The sequence below is a fragment of the Microtus oregoni genome, unplaced genomic scaffold, assembly GCF_018167655.1.
Source record: "Microtus oregoni isolate MIOR12 unplaced genomic scaffold, Mior012 000007F_ref0000211, whole genome shotgun sequence".
Taxonomy (NCBI): domain Eukaryota; kingdom Metazoa; phylum Chordata; class Mammalia; order Rodentia; family Cricetidae; genus Microtus; species Microtus oregoni.
This window is the reverse complement of record NW_024543066.1, coordinates 31,767,101-31,782,422: the sequence shown is the minus strand read 5'-3', so window position 1 is coordinate 31,782,422 and position 15,322 is coordinate 31,767,101. Positions and strand designations below refer to the sequence as shown.

Here is a 15,322-nt window from a genome sequence, read left to right as displayed (position 1 = left end):
TAAAAACAACACCTTTGAATTTAGAACCACATGCCCTAACTCTACAGACGACTTCAAATAACACAAAGTATACAAGGATATGAATGTGCTGGGACAGAGCTAGTACTCTATCGGGATCTCTGAAGCTGGCTCTCAGGTCTACAAATCAGTGTTTTGGAAATAATCCTATGTGGAGCGTAAAACCCCTTTCCAGTAGTTTGGAGTGCTGTTTGTACTCCTAAAAACCTGAGTTTGACTAATGACAGCTGACGGTGGAGGAGAGGAGGGAGGGAAACCCGCAGCCAGGATGTACTCAATGATAAATCAGAAGATTCATTTCTTGAAATTTATTCCCTATTTCCTAATCCAGCTCTGACTGTGGTGGCTTTAGGATCAATAATACATAGAAACTCAAAATTTATGAACACCTTTGTATTGTTAGATTATTAATAAAGGCTCACTAAGGGAAAAAAAAAACTCCTTCTGGTCAAGAGAACAGAATCTCTGGTGACGTAACATCCCAGTTGGGTCAAGTGAGTAACCTCTGCAAGGTCCAGCTCCTAGGAAGGCAGGCTCCTCTCAAGCCAATCTAAGGAGAGAGGTGGAGCACGCTCTCCTTTAATGTGGTACTGTATCTTTTCTATGCTGGATTCTTCCCATTGCAGTGTCCTACAGAGTGCATTCATGCAGCTTTCTGTGCCCGCCACCTTCCTGAAATACACAGAAGACTGTAGTGTTTCCCTTCTCTTCTATCTGTTCCCTAAGCACACCTTACAGCTGCCTGACTCCTTGCCATGCAGTGGCTTGTCTTCCATGGGTCTGACCAACATGCTTTTCTTTTCTCTCTTTCCCCTTCTGTTTCTCTGGGGAGAGTTACGGCTTGACTGCTCTGAGAGTTTTTCATTTAAACTCTGATAAAATTAATTTCAAGATTCCACTTGAATTCATTTTTAAATTCTTTTAGCAGTAAGACTAAAACCCCTAACAGGGGGAAAAGCTTCCTCTGGAAAGATAACTCAGACAACTAAAAGCACGCCACCCAGAATCTTTTAAAGCACAGAGACTCACCCTTCGTTAGCTCAAGAAATACTGAAGAAATGAACAGGAGTTTCAAATCAAGAAAAACACACCAAGTTGTCAAGACACACTTTAGTCAATATAGTTTTACATGTACAATAATATAGATATAGATAGGTAGATATAAGTATAGATATCTTGAGGACCCTTGTCTGAGCAAACTTTGGGTGTCAGACAGGAAACCAGGCTAAGGATATTGAATGTACTCTAATAGGTTTCTGATCCCCACATTTGTGAGGCTTCTACCCTCATGAATGTCAAGTAGAATATGCCAGAACAATAAAAACAAGTTTAGGCACAGAAAGCATTTTCATTTTCCATATAAAACAGCATCTGCCTTTTCCCATGCTGAGTCTGCAGGGCAGCTTATTTACAAATATATAAATAGCTGCAACTTTACTCCAGGCCCATTGAAAAATCAAAACGGTATCATGCAAGAGAAGCACCCTAGCATAGTTGGCTCCATGAGGAAAATGTAAGTGGAGATGAGCCAAGCGACTTGACACTCACTGGTCAGCTTAACCAGACACCCTCCAGTTTCCTGTCATGGAGGAACCCACGGTTATGCTCTGCAGAGTCAGATAATTCACCTTCATTGATTGTCCAGAGACTGGAGAGTGATTTCGAGCCAAAGGTTGAAAAGCAAACTTCAATTCATTGGTAATCCCGTGGGCTCAAAGGGAGATCACCTCATAGTGGCAGTACTTTTAAAATCAGCTTATTCTGCTTTCGTGAAAGTTCGGTGAATTTAGAATGACTCACTCTAGTCAATTCTTTTCCCATATTGCCAGACTTACAGGGATTTAAATCAACAGGAGAAAAGAAGTAAGAAAACTAATGCATCTTAATGTTTGAACAGAATGTATTGCCTTTCCTAAATTTATTAAGTAACATTATCTACCAAGAATTAATCCCTCTCCCTCCCTTCCTCCCTCCCTACACACACACACACACACACACACACACACACACACACACTAGCATGTATCTTGCTTGTCCTTACAGCATATGCATAACCAAGCATGGAAGTGTGGGGCTGTCCTCAGTGTCTCCTCATGAGGTCACCTGAACAGCTATACCTTATGGCACCTAATGACAATCACTCCTTATATATACCTGCAATATCAAATCACGCTCTTCCTTAACATCTTTGTTTCTCATCAATGAATGAACAGAAGAATGCCATTAAATTAAAATCTTCCAAAGCATCACAAAACAGGAAGTTTAAAAGGAACATTTTACCAGGAAGTGGTGGCGCACACCTTTAATCCCAGCACTCAGGAGGCAGAGGCAGGCAGATCTCTGTGAGTTCAAGGCCAGCCTGATCTACAAGAACTAGTTCTAGGATAGGCTCCAAAACTGCAGTGAAACCCTGTCTCGAAAAGCTAAAAAGAAAAGAAAAGAAACATTTCCAGAGGGGAAAAACGAGTTACAAACTTAGTCTGTGTCTAGAATCTGAGGACAGACAACAAGATACATAGACGCGTGTCGAAAGTAAGAACACTCATGCATGCTGTATGCACTTTCTCAAAAAGACATCTGGGCTGAATATTAAACCCAGGATGGCTGCGCTGCTTATTCACAACACTGCATTGATACACAAGGATGTTCAAGTTTGAGCCAACATATAAATGCCAAAAAACCAAACTGCAAACCAATTTCTCATCACTTCCAGCGCTATTCAGTATTTAGAAGAAGGGCCCACAAATAAACTGTTGTTTTAATTCCCCACAAAACATAGTATATAGGAATAAATGCAGTAGCCATCTTTTGTCTCTAGATCTATATTGAGCCTTATGTTGCAAAGTTCACTTTTTAAATTACTTTTAAATTTATGTCTACTTTAAATGCTAACAAGATTACTCCAAAAGGATATGTAATTTTCTGAAGACTTTCTGCCTGTATACAAAAGATTGGATTGCAGAATTTTATAAATAAATACATAAGTCGTATATTCATTACAGCATTGAGGGGCACAACTGAGCTTTTATATTTTTGAGCAGGAATTTGGAATATCCTTAGAAAATATTTTTTTACTATTGTTGAAATGAAAACGAATTAGTTTACTCACCCAGTGTCTCTGAGAAGAAGGGCACTTCCCAACTTGAAACAGGTTTTATCACCTTCGCAAAATGCACGCCTCAGAGCAAAACTCTCTCCCAGATCAAAGCCTGTAAACGGGCACACGCTATTAAACCCAGCAATAAACTCGCAGACAGATTGATTTTCTTTAAAACAGGAACTTGTTATCACATCTACAGGTTGATTGATTTAAAATAAAATCCTTCTGTTTGAAATCAACAAATATGCTCGATTTCTTTTTTGTTTATTTTCCTTTTAGGGTACAGGAGAATAAAATCCTCTTTGCCTAAAGAGGCATGGCTATCTTTCTGAAGAACAGTTCATAAGTAGAGGTCTCTCTGGCTTCAACCAGCCTGATTGCACAACCCTCCCACCTCGGCCTGCCCAGTGCAAGAGCATACTGGATGCTGGGAGTGCAGGCATACACCTCCACTGTTGCTTCTCACAGGTGTTTCAAAGGAATACAATATCGCTTCACTTTAATTTAGGAGCTGACCTAAACAAATTGTGATGGTAGTTCATTGTACCCTCTCTAAAGTATAAAGAGAGCATTAGCCAGAATAAAAATCATAGCCATTCTTTTCGAATCTAAACAGCCTCTTACAAAAGTATGCTTTAGGGGAATTATACAGATGTTCCTAATTCAAGTGTGAGCTATGTGTTATTATCATGTACATGTGAGAGAGTTGAGGACACACAGAAAGAGAATATGGAAAGGAAAGGCAGGAAGGAAATCAAAAATAGGAATGTTGACTGTGTTGGTAGAATATGCCTATGATACATTTTTGAGACTGAAGTAGAGGAAACTTGAGTTTGAAGCCAGCCTAGGCTACACAAGGAGATCCTGTATAAAACAAAGAAAAAAAGAAAAAGCAACAATAACAACAGAACCAGCAAAGGCAACATTAATAGCAAAAGAAAGTGTAAAGAAAAAAACATAAAAATGTTACACCAACATAGTGTGTAGATTATGACTACATCTGGTTGCTATAACATCGTCTCGATATTCTTTCCTCTTTTAAAAATTACAACAGAAGTCACAACTTTTGTGATTTTGCCATAACGTTGGTTCTCCACCAAGGTGAGATGTTGTTACCTGAGATTAAAAATTTAGAACTCTGCTGATAGGATTTAACCTGCAGCATTTACTCCATTTCTCGGTGAATGTTGTGATCTTAATGTCTTATATTGGGAAAGAAGCAGGCTGGCCCACCTAGGCAAGGCTTCGGTCAGGAGGATAAAATCTCTGGCTTGGTGGAGACCTAACACGCCATCTGGGCAGAGTCAGTGAGCTGGCTGCGGAGCCACCCCTAGAACGGGGATGGAGTGAGGTGGAGGGGGATGGCCTTAAGTATTTTAGTCTCTCTGAACTCCCACTCCCCAGAGCAGTCTCGTATTGCTGCACCCACACAGTGTGTGGTCACTATGGATGGACACTTTGCACAAAGTGCTGCTCAACAAAGGATGCTCACCTGAAACCTGAAGTTTGCTTCTGTCATCTTGATATCCCTCCATCCTCAGTATCGGGCAGGTACTTTCTATTTAAAAGACAAGCATGGATTATTTGAACTAAAATTTCCATCCTACATTTTCTAAATAAAGTTCAATGCTACTGTATAATCAAAAACAAAATAACAATGAAAATAAAAATAAACTGAACTACCTTATTAAATTTCTATAAGGTGGGGATGAAAATCCCCATCCCATAGTATGTCTATGAAAATTTAATGGTATATCTATAAAAAAATAGAATATTGCCTGGCCCGTGGTGAGAACAGAGTGATGCTGGCTATTATTATCACTATTACCCAAACATCCTCCATGTTTCTGTGGAGATATATATATATATATATATATATATATATATATATATATATCCACAGGATTTACTTAACTTTCATGGCTTCATTGGACAATTAAATTCAATGCATATTCTCTCAAATAAACAAGTGAATTATTGCTATATTTTATCATAATCTTATTCATATTTTATTTGATGATCCTAAGCCTTTATAACAGAAGGGGACATGAATGGAACAAGTTAAATAAAATTAGAAAGCAAAGAAAGTTCTATATGATAAAGCTGAGGATGTTAATACTTTATAAGCTTGTTCATAATACTCATGGATATATATAAAGTTAATCTCTACTCGGCGAGTTTACATGTCCAATAAAACCACGTAATAATGTATATGCATATATTAGTCTTTGAAGTAATATGCTTAACTCTAACTCAGACTATAACCACAAATGAGGTAATGCTGCCAAAACTGCAAGCCATTTTTCAAGTCATGCCACTACACAACAATACAGCTACACTCTTAAACTAAGTGCATCAAACCTTTTACATTGTATCATCACAGGTTCAATTCTCCACATCAAAAATTTGTGTTTGAGTTTCATGTCTTAAAGGTCATAGTATGGAAAGGAAATAAACCATTGATGGCAAACTGACCATCTACTGGGCTGAAAGTGACAGCCTCTGATTTTCCAGTTAACGTCTGACTGCCTCAGCCCTTCATTTGATAAGAGCACTTCATAGCTAGAGCTGTGGCCAGGATCAGTGTTGCATATTTTACTAGAAGAGCCTCAAAGTCTAAGTGATGCTATCACATCATTGGCAAGTAAGAAGCAAATAACATATTCTTTCTGAATGACAATTAGAATCGCAATTTCGATAGATTGGTGTGTGTGTGTGTGTGTGTGTGTGTGTGTGTGTGTATGAGTCTTTGAAAACTGACAAGTTTATTGTCTGGTTTAAATGGAAAAGCAAAGATAGCGAAAGGCAAAGTTGAACAATAACTTAGAGACAAACCATGAGATATAAGGAATCATATCAAAATGGAATATGCAAATTATCAACTCACATATTCCATGGCTTCGGTGTACATATAGAAAGACATCAATCAAACAGAATAGAAGATCTAAATGCAAACCCTTCACATGTAGCTCCACTTACAGCAGAAACTATTGCCATTCAGTTGGAAATGGAGAGTCTTTTAATCAATGGGACCTGGTATTATATATTGATACAGGAAAACACTGACTCTTGATATTTCTTGTTTTTTATACTACATGAGGAAATTGGAGAAAATTATAAATGTTAAACGAAAACATAAAGCAGATTTAGTGAAGCATAGAGCTTGGTGAACCTGGAGAAGCAAAGAGCTCTGGAGAGAGACAAAGCATTGCTGTCAAAAGAAACTATTGATAAATGGGGTTTTGTCAGCTGAAAGCATGTATTAATCAAAATATCAGAAGTGTGAAAGACAAGCCAGAGAATAGGAGAAGGTATTTCCAATAGAAGCATCTTAAAGAAAGAAGGCAAACCACACATAAGGAGAAAATATCCAATGAATCCAGGACAAGCCCTGAGCTCCCACAAATGAGCAAAACATAAAAAAGTTTATTTCCAATACACTCTAAACTTTTTAAGCACTTTACAAAATGGAATATGCAAATTACCAACTCACATATTCCAAGGGGTGTCACCCCATCAGTAGAGGAAACCACTGAGAGTCCATTAAATGACCAAAATTAAAGAACTGTCACTCCAAGTGTTGATGAGGCTGTGACAAACGGCGAACACTTTCAGCTCGTCTACATTGCTTGTAGGGGCCGAGAGCGGTGCAGCCACTTGGGAAAACGCTCTGACAGTGTTTACTGAAGCTAGCGATGCATGAACTCCAAGAGAAACTCAGTGACCCAAGAGACAAGAGAGCAAAACAGAAATGGAAATGACCTTTTAGATAAGAATGCCTATGTTATCATTACTCGTAGAGTTACAACCTAAAAGTTCATCAAGAGGACACACTGCAAAATAAACAATGAGAAAACTGAACAACAGTTTAAAAAGAAAGATTTGGCTTGATACATTGAAATGTTTGGATATTAGAGGCAAAGTAAGTGGTGGAGTGTCATTCCCCTTAATATATACTACCTATTCCATTTATGTGATAATTACACAGCCAATCTCTGCGGAGAAGTGATTACCATAGGGGGATCTGTATACAGAGCAAGTATACAGAAATTTTTTAGAATCCAGGAAACATTTTATGAATTTATTTGAGTCATAGTTACATTAGTGTACATATAAACATAAAAATTCAGTATATTGTGCTTTTAACATTTACTGACTTTAGACTATATAAGCAAAATCTCAACACAAGGAGGAAAGTAGTAGCTCTCTTGAGAAAATATTTTAATTTAAAAGTAGCTCTAAAATTTAAGTGATTAAAATATCCCAATAAAAATGTCTATTGGCTATTAATGTCTATATGGCAATATGCCATAAGAGGAACCTTGCGTCCTTCATAGGCACATAGAGGAAAGATGTAGTGTGTGATTGACAGAAGGAATCTTTGGGCAGCAGAAGGGCTTCCCCGCTGGGAGACTTGGGAAGGGAGGAGGAGGTATGTGGCCTGTTTCCAGTAGGAAACTGTAAATCTCATTTCAATTCTTCCTAGGGAATATATGTTGATGTCAACAGAATAAACACATTGCTTTGGAATAAATGAGATTCAACATTCCCAGCAATATGTATGTATTTCCCCACTAAAAGTATTTCATTTATAAAACATTAATGCTGTTTCCTACCTTTAAAACACATGCTTTGTTGTGAACAGCTGAACAAAACAAATTAAAACTAAGTGTTTTAAGATTTCAGGGGTAATAAGATAAATTCATGAAGATATATGAATTTATTGCATAAAAATGAGGAAAGAAGTAGTGGCATTTCCTATCATAAGCTAGCAATGCTAATCAATTTAAATAGTGACATATACATTATAATACAAAACAGTAGAAGTAACACTATCACAAGTTGGGCATGTTAATTTATTCAACTATAAACATATAAACATACAGGTATATTTTAATATTAATATATCTTTAGACTTATGCCGAAGATTCAAATGTTTTCTTAGGCAGACAGGGCCAAGCACAGCAACTCTGTCCCTCAGAGGCTCTCAGGAGTATTTCAGAGTAATGAATATCATCTTTCTATGGATGATACATTGCTTGCCGAACTCGACAGCTTTTCAAAAGCGAATAAAAGTAGCTTTAACCAATGCATGCTAAAGTGTTAATGTTAATGATTGTCAGGCTTCATTTCTTCTTTTACATGACTTGAAAGACCTGGGCAGTCTCCAGGATAAATGGGGTACTGAAAGGAGCCACAGGAAACAAAAGGGAAGTCATCTAGCTCAGCTTAGCATATACCATGACTTGATTGAATAACATCTTTCAACACTCTTGTTTCCTGGTCATCTGAAAGAATCATCCTGGAAAAATAGGTCATGCAGCTACTCAATGAGAGAGTAGAGAAAAACACATTTCCTGCAAACCAACTTTCTCTCGTTCTGTATTGAACATCTCTCAAAAGCATATTTTAAACAAAATAATGACAACCTAAGAAACTCTTTCCATTCTTTTTTACATATATATGATTTTTTTCAAGACAGGACTTCTCTGTAGCTTTGGAGCTTGTCTTAGAATTTGCTCTGTACATCCACCTGTCTCTGCCTCCAGAGTGCTGGGATTAAAGGTGTGTGCCACCACCACCCAGCTTGGGCTGGAGAAATGGCTTAGCCATTAAAGGCTAGGCTCACAACCAAAAATGTAAGACTCTTTTCATTCTTTAATGAAATGTATTTGTTCCCATCATCTGTTTTAGCTATGTACTTAAGAAATGAATCCTGTTTCACAATACACTAATAGATCTAATCTATTAGTTCTGGTCCTCATTTTACCAGTAGGCATGACCTACTAGATCTTGGGACTGGTTTACTTTTCTTCTTAAAGACATTTTAAAATATATGTGTGTATTTGAGTGGTTTGACTGTGTGTATGTATCTGTACCACATGAATGCAGTACTCTCAGGAGCCAGAAGAGGGCACTGAATGTCATGGTACTAAAGTCACAGGCTGCTCTTAGCCTGTCATGAAGGTACTGGGAATTGAACCCAGATCCTCTGACAGATCAGTGAGTGCTCTCTTAACCACTGACCCATCTCTCCAGCCTCATAAAAATGTGTCCTATGCTTGGTAAGGATATAATTTATATTTTATCTTTGCTAAAATGTATGGATCTGAGGCTGGAGAGATGGCTCATCAGTTAAAAGCACTTGTTCTTGCGGAGGACCAGGACTGGGTTCCTAACACCCACCTGGCAGCTTCCAACCATCTCAAATTCCAGTTCTAGGAGATCCAACACTATCTTCTGAAGTCTGCAGACACCAGACAGACACTCATATGATGCACATGCATGTATGCAAACGAGACACTAAACACATAGAATAAAATAGATGTATCCAAAAATTGAAACAAAGATAAGAATAAAGTGTACAACATCTCTGCACATTTGCATTTTAACAGTAGCCCCCCCACACCATGGGTTTTACATTACAAAATCTTAGGAACTCAAAATGAATTGAAATATGCAAATATAAAATGGAAAAATTCTAGAAATAATTTTTTAAATTTAAATTTAATTTCAGAATATTGGGGTTTTTAAATTTTATTTTAGTGCCAGCTATTGCTGTCAATATCTCACTAGGACTAATCTATAGATAGGTCTTCATTATAGGTAAGTAATGTATACATAGGAAAAACAGTGTATGCAGGATTTACTGCTACCCATAACTTCAAACACCCACTGGAAGCCTTGCAATACATCTCTTGTGGATAAGGGATGACGCTATCATAGGTCTCAGATAATCATGACTTAAGTCTTTCTGAGAGAGATTGTACACCATAAATCTAGAAGTCCACCATTTGTATGTTATCTGGGAATAAACAAACAAAGCACTTTTTCCCAGGAGAACTCACAAGACAGCGTACATTGCTCTGGTAAATGTGCCAGAGTCCATGGTCCAGCTTTTGACTTTGCAGACTTAGAAATCAGATGATTTACAATCACAGTAGCATGTGCCCCTATCCCCTGTCCCCGACCCTCTACTCTCCTGCCCCTCATTCCTTTGACTCCTTTCTCCTGTCTTTGTGACATTTCTCCCTCATGTTGAGCAGTAATCGGTCTCAGAACCTTTGTGCTGGCTGCTTCTCAGGTGTCCATGCCGTATTCCCACAGGCTTTGTGCTTCCACTTAAAAGCCCCTGCATGAGCCCAGCCTTCCCTGCCTGTCTGATTCTTGTATTACATCATATAGGATTGCCCAATATAGTGGATAAACAGAAGATTCATAACCAAATACCAGATTCATAATGATAATATTTTAACGTCAGTATGTCTGATACATTGTCTGGAACATCCAGGCACGCTTGAAAGCATCATTTGCTATTTATCTAAACTTCAAACTTAGCTTGGTTTTTGAGATTTTATCTGGCCACTTTCCCACACTCTGTGAGCCCAGAGATGATGTTAGCGTGGACTACAAAGATAACAGCGGGGATGGGGAAAGGCAGAAAGGATGAGCTGCAAGAATCAACAAGCCGTGGCGGTGAGAGAAGGGTTCATTAGACAGCATGCGTATTAATCAGCGACAGTTAGGAGGAGCTAGAAGTGTTCAGACTGAGGAGCCACTAAATAATTCAAATGGCTGGACAGAAGTTCATGAATTAAGGGCATGGGAGTGTATAAAACTGGGAAGCTGGGTACAACACAGAAGCAATCAATACAGTAAAGAGACAGCACACAGAATGTGAGGAAATGACTGCAAACTTTTCATCTTTTTCTGGAGGTTGATAGTTAATAACCAGAACATGTGACTCTAAAGTCTCGACAGCAGAAAAGACGCTGACAAATGCATTGCAAACAAATGCATTTAAAACGTTTCACCATCACCAATCATCATGGAAATGCAGATTCAAACTCAGTGAGAACATCTTGTTCCAATTTTAACCAACATGAAGACAAGAAATAGATGGGGATGGTGAAGAAAAAGGGGATCTCTTGTTCACTGTTAATACAAATGTGTTATTACATTTTTTGAGGGAAATACTATGGCGCTCCTTGGAAAACATAAAATGGAACTAAATATGATCCAACTACCCCACTATAAGACATTCCCAAGTGAACTGGAATTCTTATACCAAAAGATGTATATTTCTATATCTATTACAATATTATTCATAACAGTCAAGCTATAGAAATAACCAAAATGTCTATTGACAAATAACGGGACAAAGAAAATGCAGAAATTTTAACCATGAAGATGAGTGGAATCTTGTCATTGGTAGAAACATGAACAGAAATGGAGGACCTCATATCAAGTGGAATAAACCTGCCATAGAAATAAAAATACCGTGTGTTCTTGTTCAGATGTTGGTGCTAGGGTAAAATAGTAGTCACAGGAATCGAAGCTGGTGTGAAGGTGAATGCCAACTTGGAAGGATCTAGGATCACCAGAAAACAAACTGCTTGGTATATCTATAGGGGACTTCAGTTAGGTTAATTGCAGTGAGATGACCCATCCCAAGTATGGGCAACATCATTCCATAGGCTTGTGTGCGGGACTCATAATAAGAGGAGGAAGGAAGCAAAAACACCAACATTCATTTCTCTGCTTCCTATCTGAGCGGCAATGTGACCAGTCACCTCAGTCTTCTGGTACCATGACTTCCTGGACATGCTGGAAACCGAACCCTTAAACTATGGGCCAAAATAAACCCTTAGTGGTTTATGTCAGATGCTCTGTTTCAGTAACTGGAAAAGCAACTAACACTGAAGGATGAAGGAACAGGAGGTGGGAATGGATTTCAGTGTTCAGTCCTAGAGAAGGAGCAACTACGGCTAACAATAATTTATTAGAAATTGTATAAGTAGAGAGAAAATAGAATTTCAAGATTTCCCAACACAAAGAAATGTTTAAGAATATATAAATCCTTTTAGTCTCATTTGTCATCACACACACACACACACACACACACACATATATATATATATATATATATGCATAATTGAACTATCACAGTGCATCCCAGAAATACATACAAATATTATACGCCAATTAAAATCTTTATCAACAGAGGGAGAAGGAAGGAAGGAAGGAAGGAAGAAGGAAGGGAGGAAAGGAAGGAAAGAAGGAGGGAGGGAGGGAAGGAGGGAGGGAGGGAAGGAAGGAAGGAAGGAATGAAGGAAGGAAGGAGGGAAGGAGGGAAGGAAGGAAGAAAGGAAGGAAGAAAGGAAGGAAGGAGGGAGGGAGGGAAGGAGGGAAGGAAGGAACGAACGAAGGAGAGAAGGAAGGAAGGAAGGAGGGAAGGAGGGAAGGAAGGAAGGAAGGAAGGAGAAAAGTAAGGAACGAAGGAGGCAGGGAGGGAGGGAAGGAAGGAAGCAAGGAAGGAAGGAGGGAGGGAGGGAAGGAAGGAAGGAGGGAGGGAGGAAAGGAAGGAGGGAGGGAGGGAGGGAGGGAAGGAAGGAAGGAAGGAAGGAGGGAGGGAGGGAGGGAGGGAAGGAAGGAAGGAAGGAAGGAGGGAGGGAGGGAAGGAAAGAGGGAGGGAGGGAGGGAAAGAAAGAAGGAGGGAGGGAGGGAGGGAGGGAAGGAAGGGAAGGAGGGAGGGAGGGAGGGAGGGAGGGAAGGAAGGAAGGAAGGAAGGAAGGAAGGGAGGGAAGAAAGGAAGGAAGCCAGAGGACTGGCCAGACGTCTGGACTGCACTATGTAGTCTAGGTAGCTGGCCTGCAGGTCTCAAGACTTTGACTGTCTCTTCCTCCCAAGAGTCAAAGTTACAAGATTGGGCTTTAAAAAAGGGGGATCAAAGCATTCTTGGGGGATCAAACTCAGGTCATTTAGCTTGAAAGGCAAGCCTCTTACTGACTGAGCTATCTCTCGTATTTTTCAAAAGCTAAAACAGAATTCTTATTGGATAGAGGCAGTCAAGGGGCGGCTTACTCATTGTTCCTAGTTGTGCTTCAGATCTCTGTGCACTACTTTCTATGTAGCCCAGGCATTTGAGAAAGTAAATCAAAGGCTAACAAAAGTAGACAAAGCATGCTGGGCTATAATATAACAAACTACTATGAAAAAAAAGCTGCCAATGGGGAAAAAAGAGTCATAGCTATTTTGGGGAAAGGTCACAAAAGTACCTCCACTACTTATCTTTGATTCAAACCTCTTCCTCCAAAAAAAAAAAAAATACCTGGTAAGGAGCATGTTCTCTGGTCCCATGCAGGCGATAAGTACTGCATGTGTCCCTATGAGGGATTTTAGGTGGTCCCATATGAGCACTGAGATTTACTAAAAATTGAGAAGACAAATTTCTATATGGGGTTAATGGGAGATTTTTCTGTCTACAAATATAAGCTATATTTCAGAACAATGACTTTTACCTCTAAGCTGGTAGAGAATGGACTTTGTGAGGTTTCTGTGTTTAGCTTTCAGCCTGTGAGAATCCTTCATACCAGAGAGTACATGAAGTTGGAAAATTGTTTGAAAAATATTCTCCTAGATGGTACCCTGCCATCTATTTTACCTAGGCTTTTCACTCTGGTGTTTCTGTTTTTTAGGATTTCTTATAATAATTCAGTACTCACGTTTAAGGCCACATTAAGAGATGAAACTAACCATGTGATATGGACATTTCTATCATAGAGGATTCAGTTTTAAGCAACTGACTAAGCCAATTTAAAGGTTGTGGAATATTGTATATGTTAATACATTTTTCTTCTCTGCCCTGAAAGCTGAGCTTAAGCTGTTAAGGTTGAAATTTATCAATATTATGAAAATACACAAATGTATCTTTTTCCACAATGTGAATATAAAGCAAAATGATCAAAAATGGGAAATAGCTGAATTCAAGATTTTTCAGTTTATGATATGGACTCTTCCATATTATTTTTGAAGTCTGTCCCACTCACAACGATATTCCAGGTCCTCATTAAGGCTGCCATTGAGCGGAGGACGGCAGTGAAGCCTCGAGTTATCCTTTATTACATTACTTTTAACTGTAAACTGTTGACAACCTCACCAAGTCCAGAACTGAAACCCTAGCCTCTCCCTCAGATTTGCTAGATTTTATTTTTAGATGTAATCACTTCCCTCCGGTAAATGGTTAGTGACCACACACACAGGTCTGCACATGAGGAAACTAAAAAGGGAATCTTGCCCCGTGAATCAGACACACAAGACACGACACAAGAAGAGTCTCCTGCCAGGCCAGGCCCAGTGTGTCATGTTCTCCAACTGTCCCAGGGATGGTGGTGTGCTGACATTTTCAATTAATGTAAATGATATTTGAGATGAAGCAATTTCCATGGCAGGCCCAAATGCACTTCTTGCTCTGCCAAATGGAGTGAGAAAACTTGGAGTTTTCTAAATTAATTTCCTTTACTGCTACCTGCTTTGGGAATCTTATTACAATTCAGCTTCTTAGAAAGAAAATTTTTCAAAGAAACCAATTCAATTAGATATTTGAGGCTATATTACATTTGGGTACTTTTATATACAATATAACTTATTCAAAGAACTGTGATATTCAATGTAGAAAAGTAAAACATTCAGAAAAATTCCAAAATATGGAATTTGGGTTATGTGAAATGATTGAGTTCTAGGGATATTCAGTAGACAGGGCCATTTTGGCTAATACTAATAATGCTTTCTGTACTTGTATAGAAGAACATATTTTAGTGTACTTTTTACAAAGTAGAAAGCAATAAATGAGTTATTAAAGCTGGAGATTAAAATAAAATAACAGAAGATAACCAGATAAAGAATAGTACAGAAAAAAAATTGGCATTTAATTATCCCAACAGTGAGTATTTTCCCAAGTGCTTCACAGTCATCCTGCATTAGACTCAAATGGTTGGCTTGTCAAAGATGGAAAGTACTGACTTTACCATGGCTTCCACGGCAAATGGGAATCTCTGCTAGACAGTCAGGAATCAGTACCTGCTGTGATTCTTGCTCTTGCTATAACCAGAGTCATTTGTGTAAATCCTTCAAACCATGTTTCTACTCAAAGCTATTTCCTACATACTAGCATGGCCAAAAACGCTGTACCACTCAGCTAAAGATTTATCCTCCATTCTAGGTAAAGGAAGCCCACCTACTCATGTTAAACTGCAAAACATAGCACCTTCGCTTCCTAACAAAACAAAAATTTAAGGGAGCAGATTATCAGAATATAGTTGCTTTCTCTAAGTAACTTTCTACTTTAACATGGCTGCAGTTGTTGGGCAGCATAGTTCTCCCTGAAAAAAGTCACATTCCCTCAAGACCACATGACAAGCACAG

General features: G+C 38.7%; 1 protein-coding gene across 1 annotated transcript in view; it reads right to left on the bottom strand.

The window, feature by feature from the left end:
* Col19a1 (collagen type XIX alpha 1 chain) overlaps positions 1-15,322 on the bottom strand; it is a 307,873-nt gene that overhangs the window by 279,072 nt on the left and 13,479 nt on the right. The window contains exons 3-4 of the mRNA XM_041655913.1: positions 4,611-4,676; positions 3,128-3,227 (exon numbers count right to left, since the gene is read on the bottom strand). Coding sequence (XP_041511847.1) covers positions 3,128-3,227; positions 4,611-4,676 — 166 coding nt within the window. The remainder of the gene's footprint in view (positions 1-3,127; positions 3,228-4,610; positions 4,677-15,322) is intronic.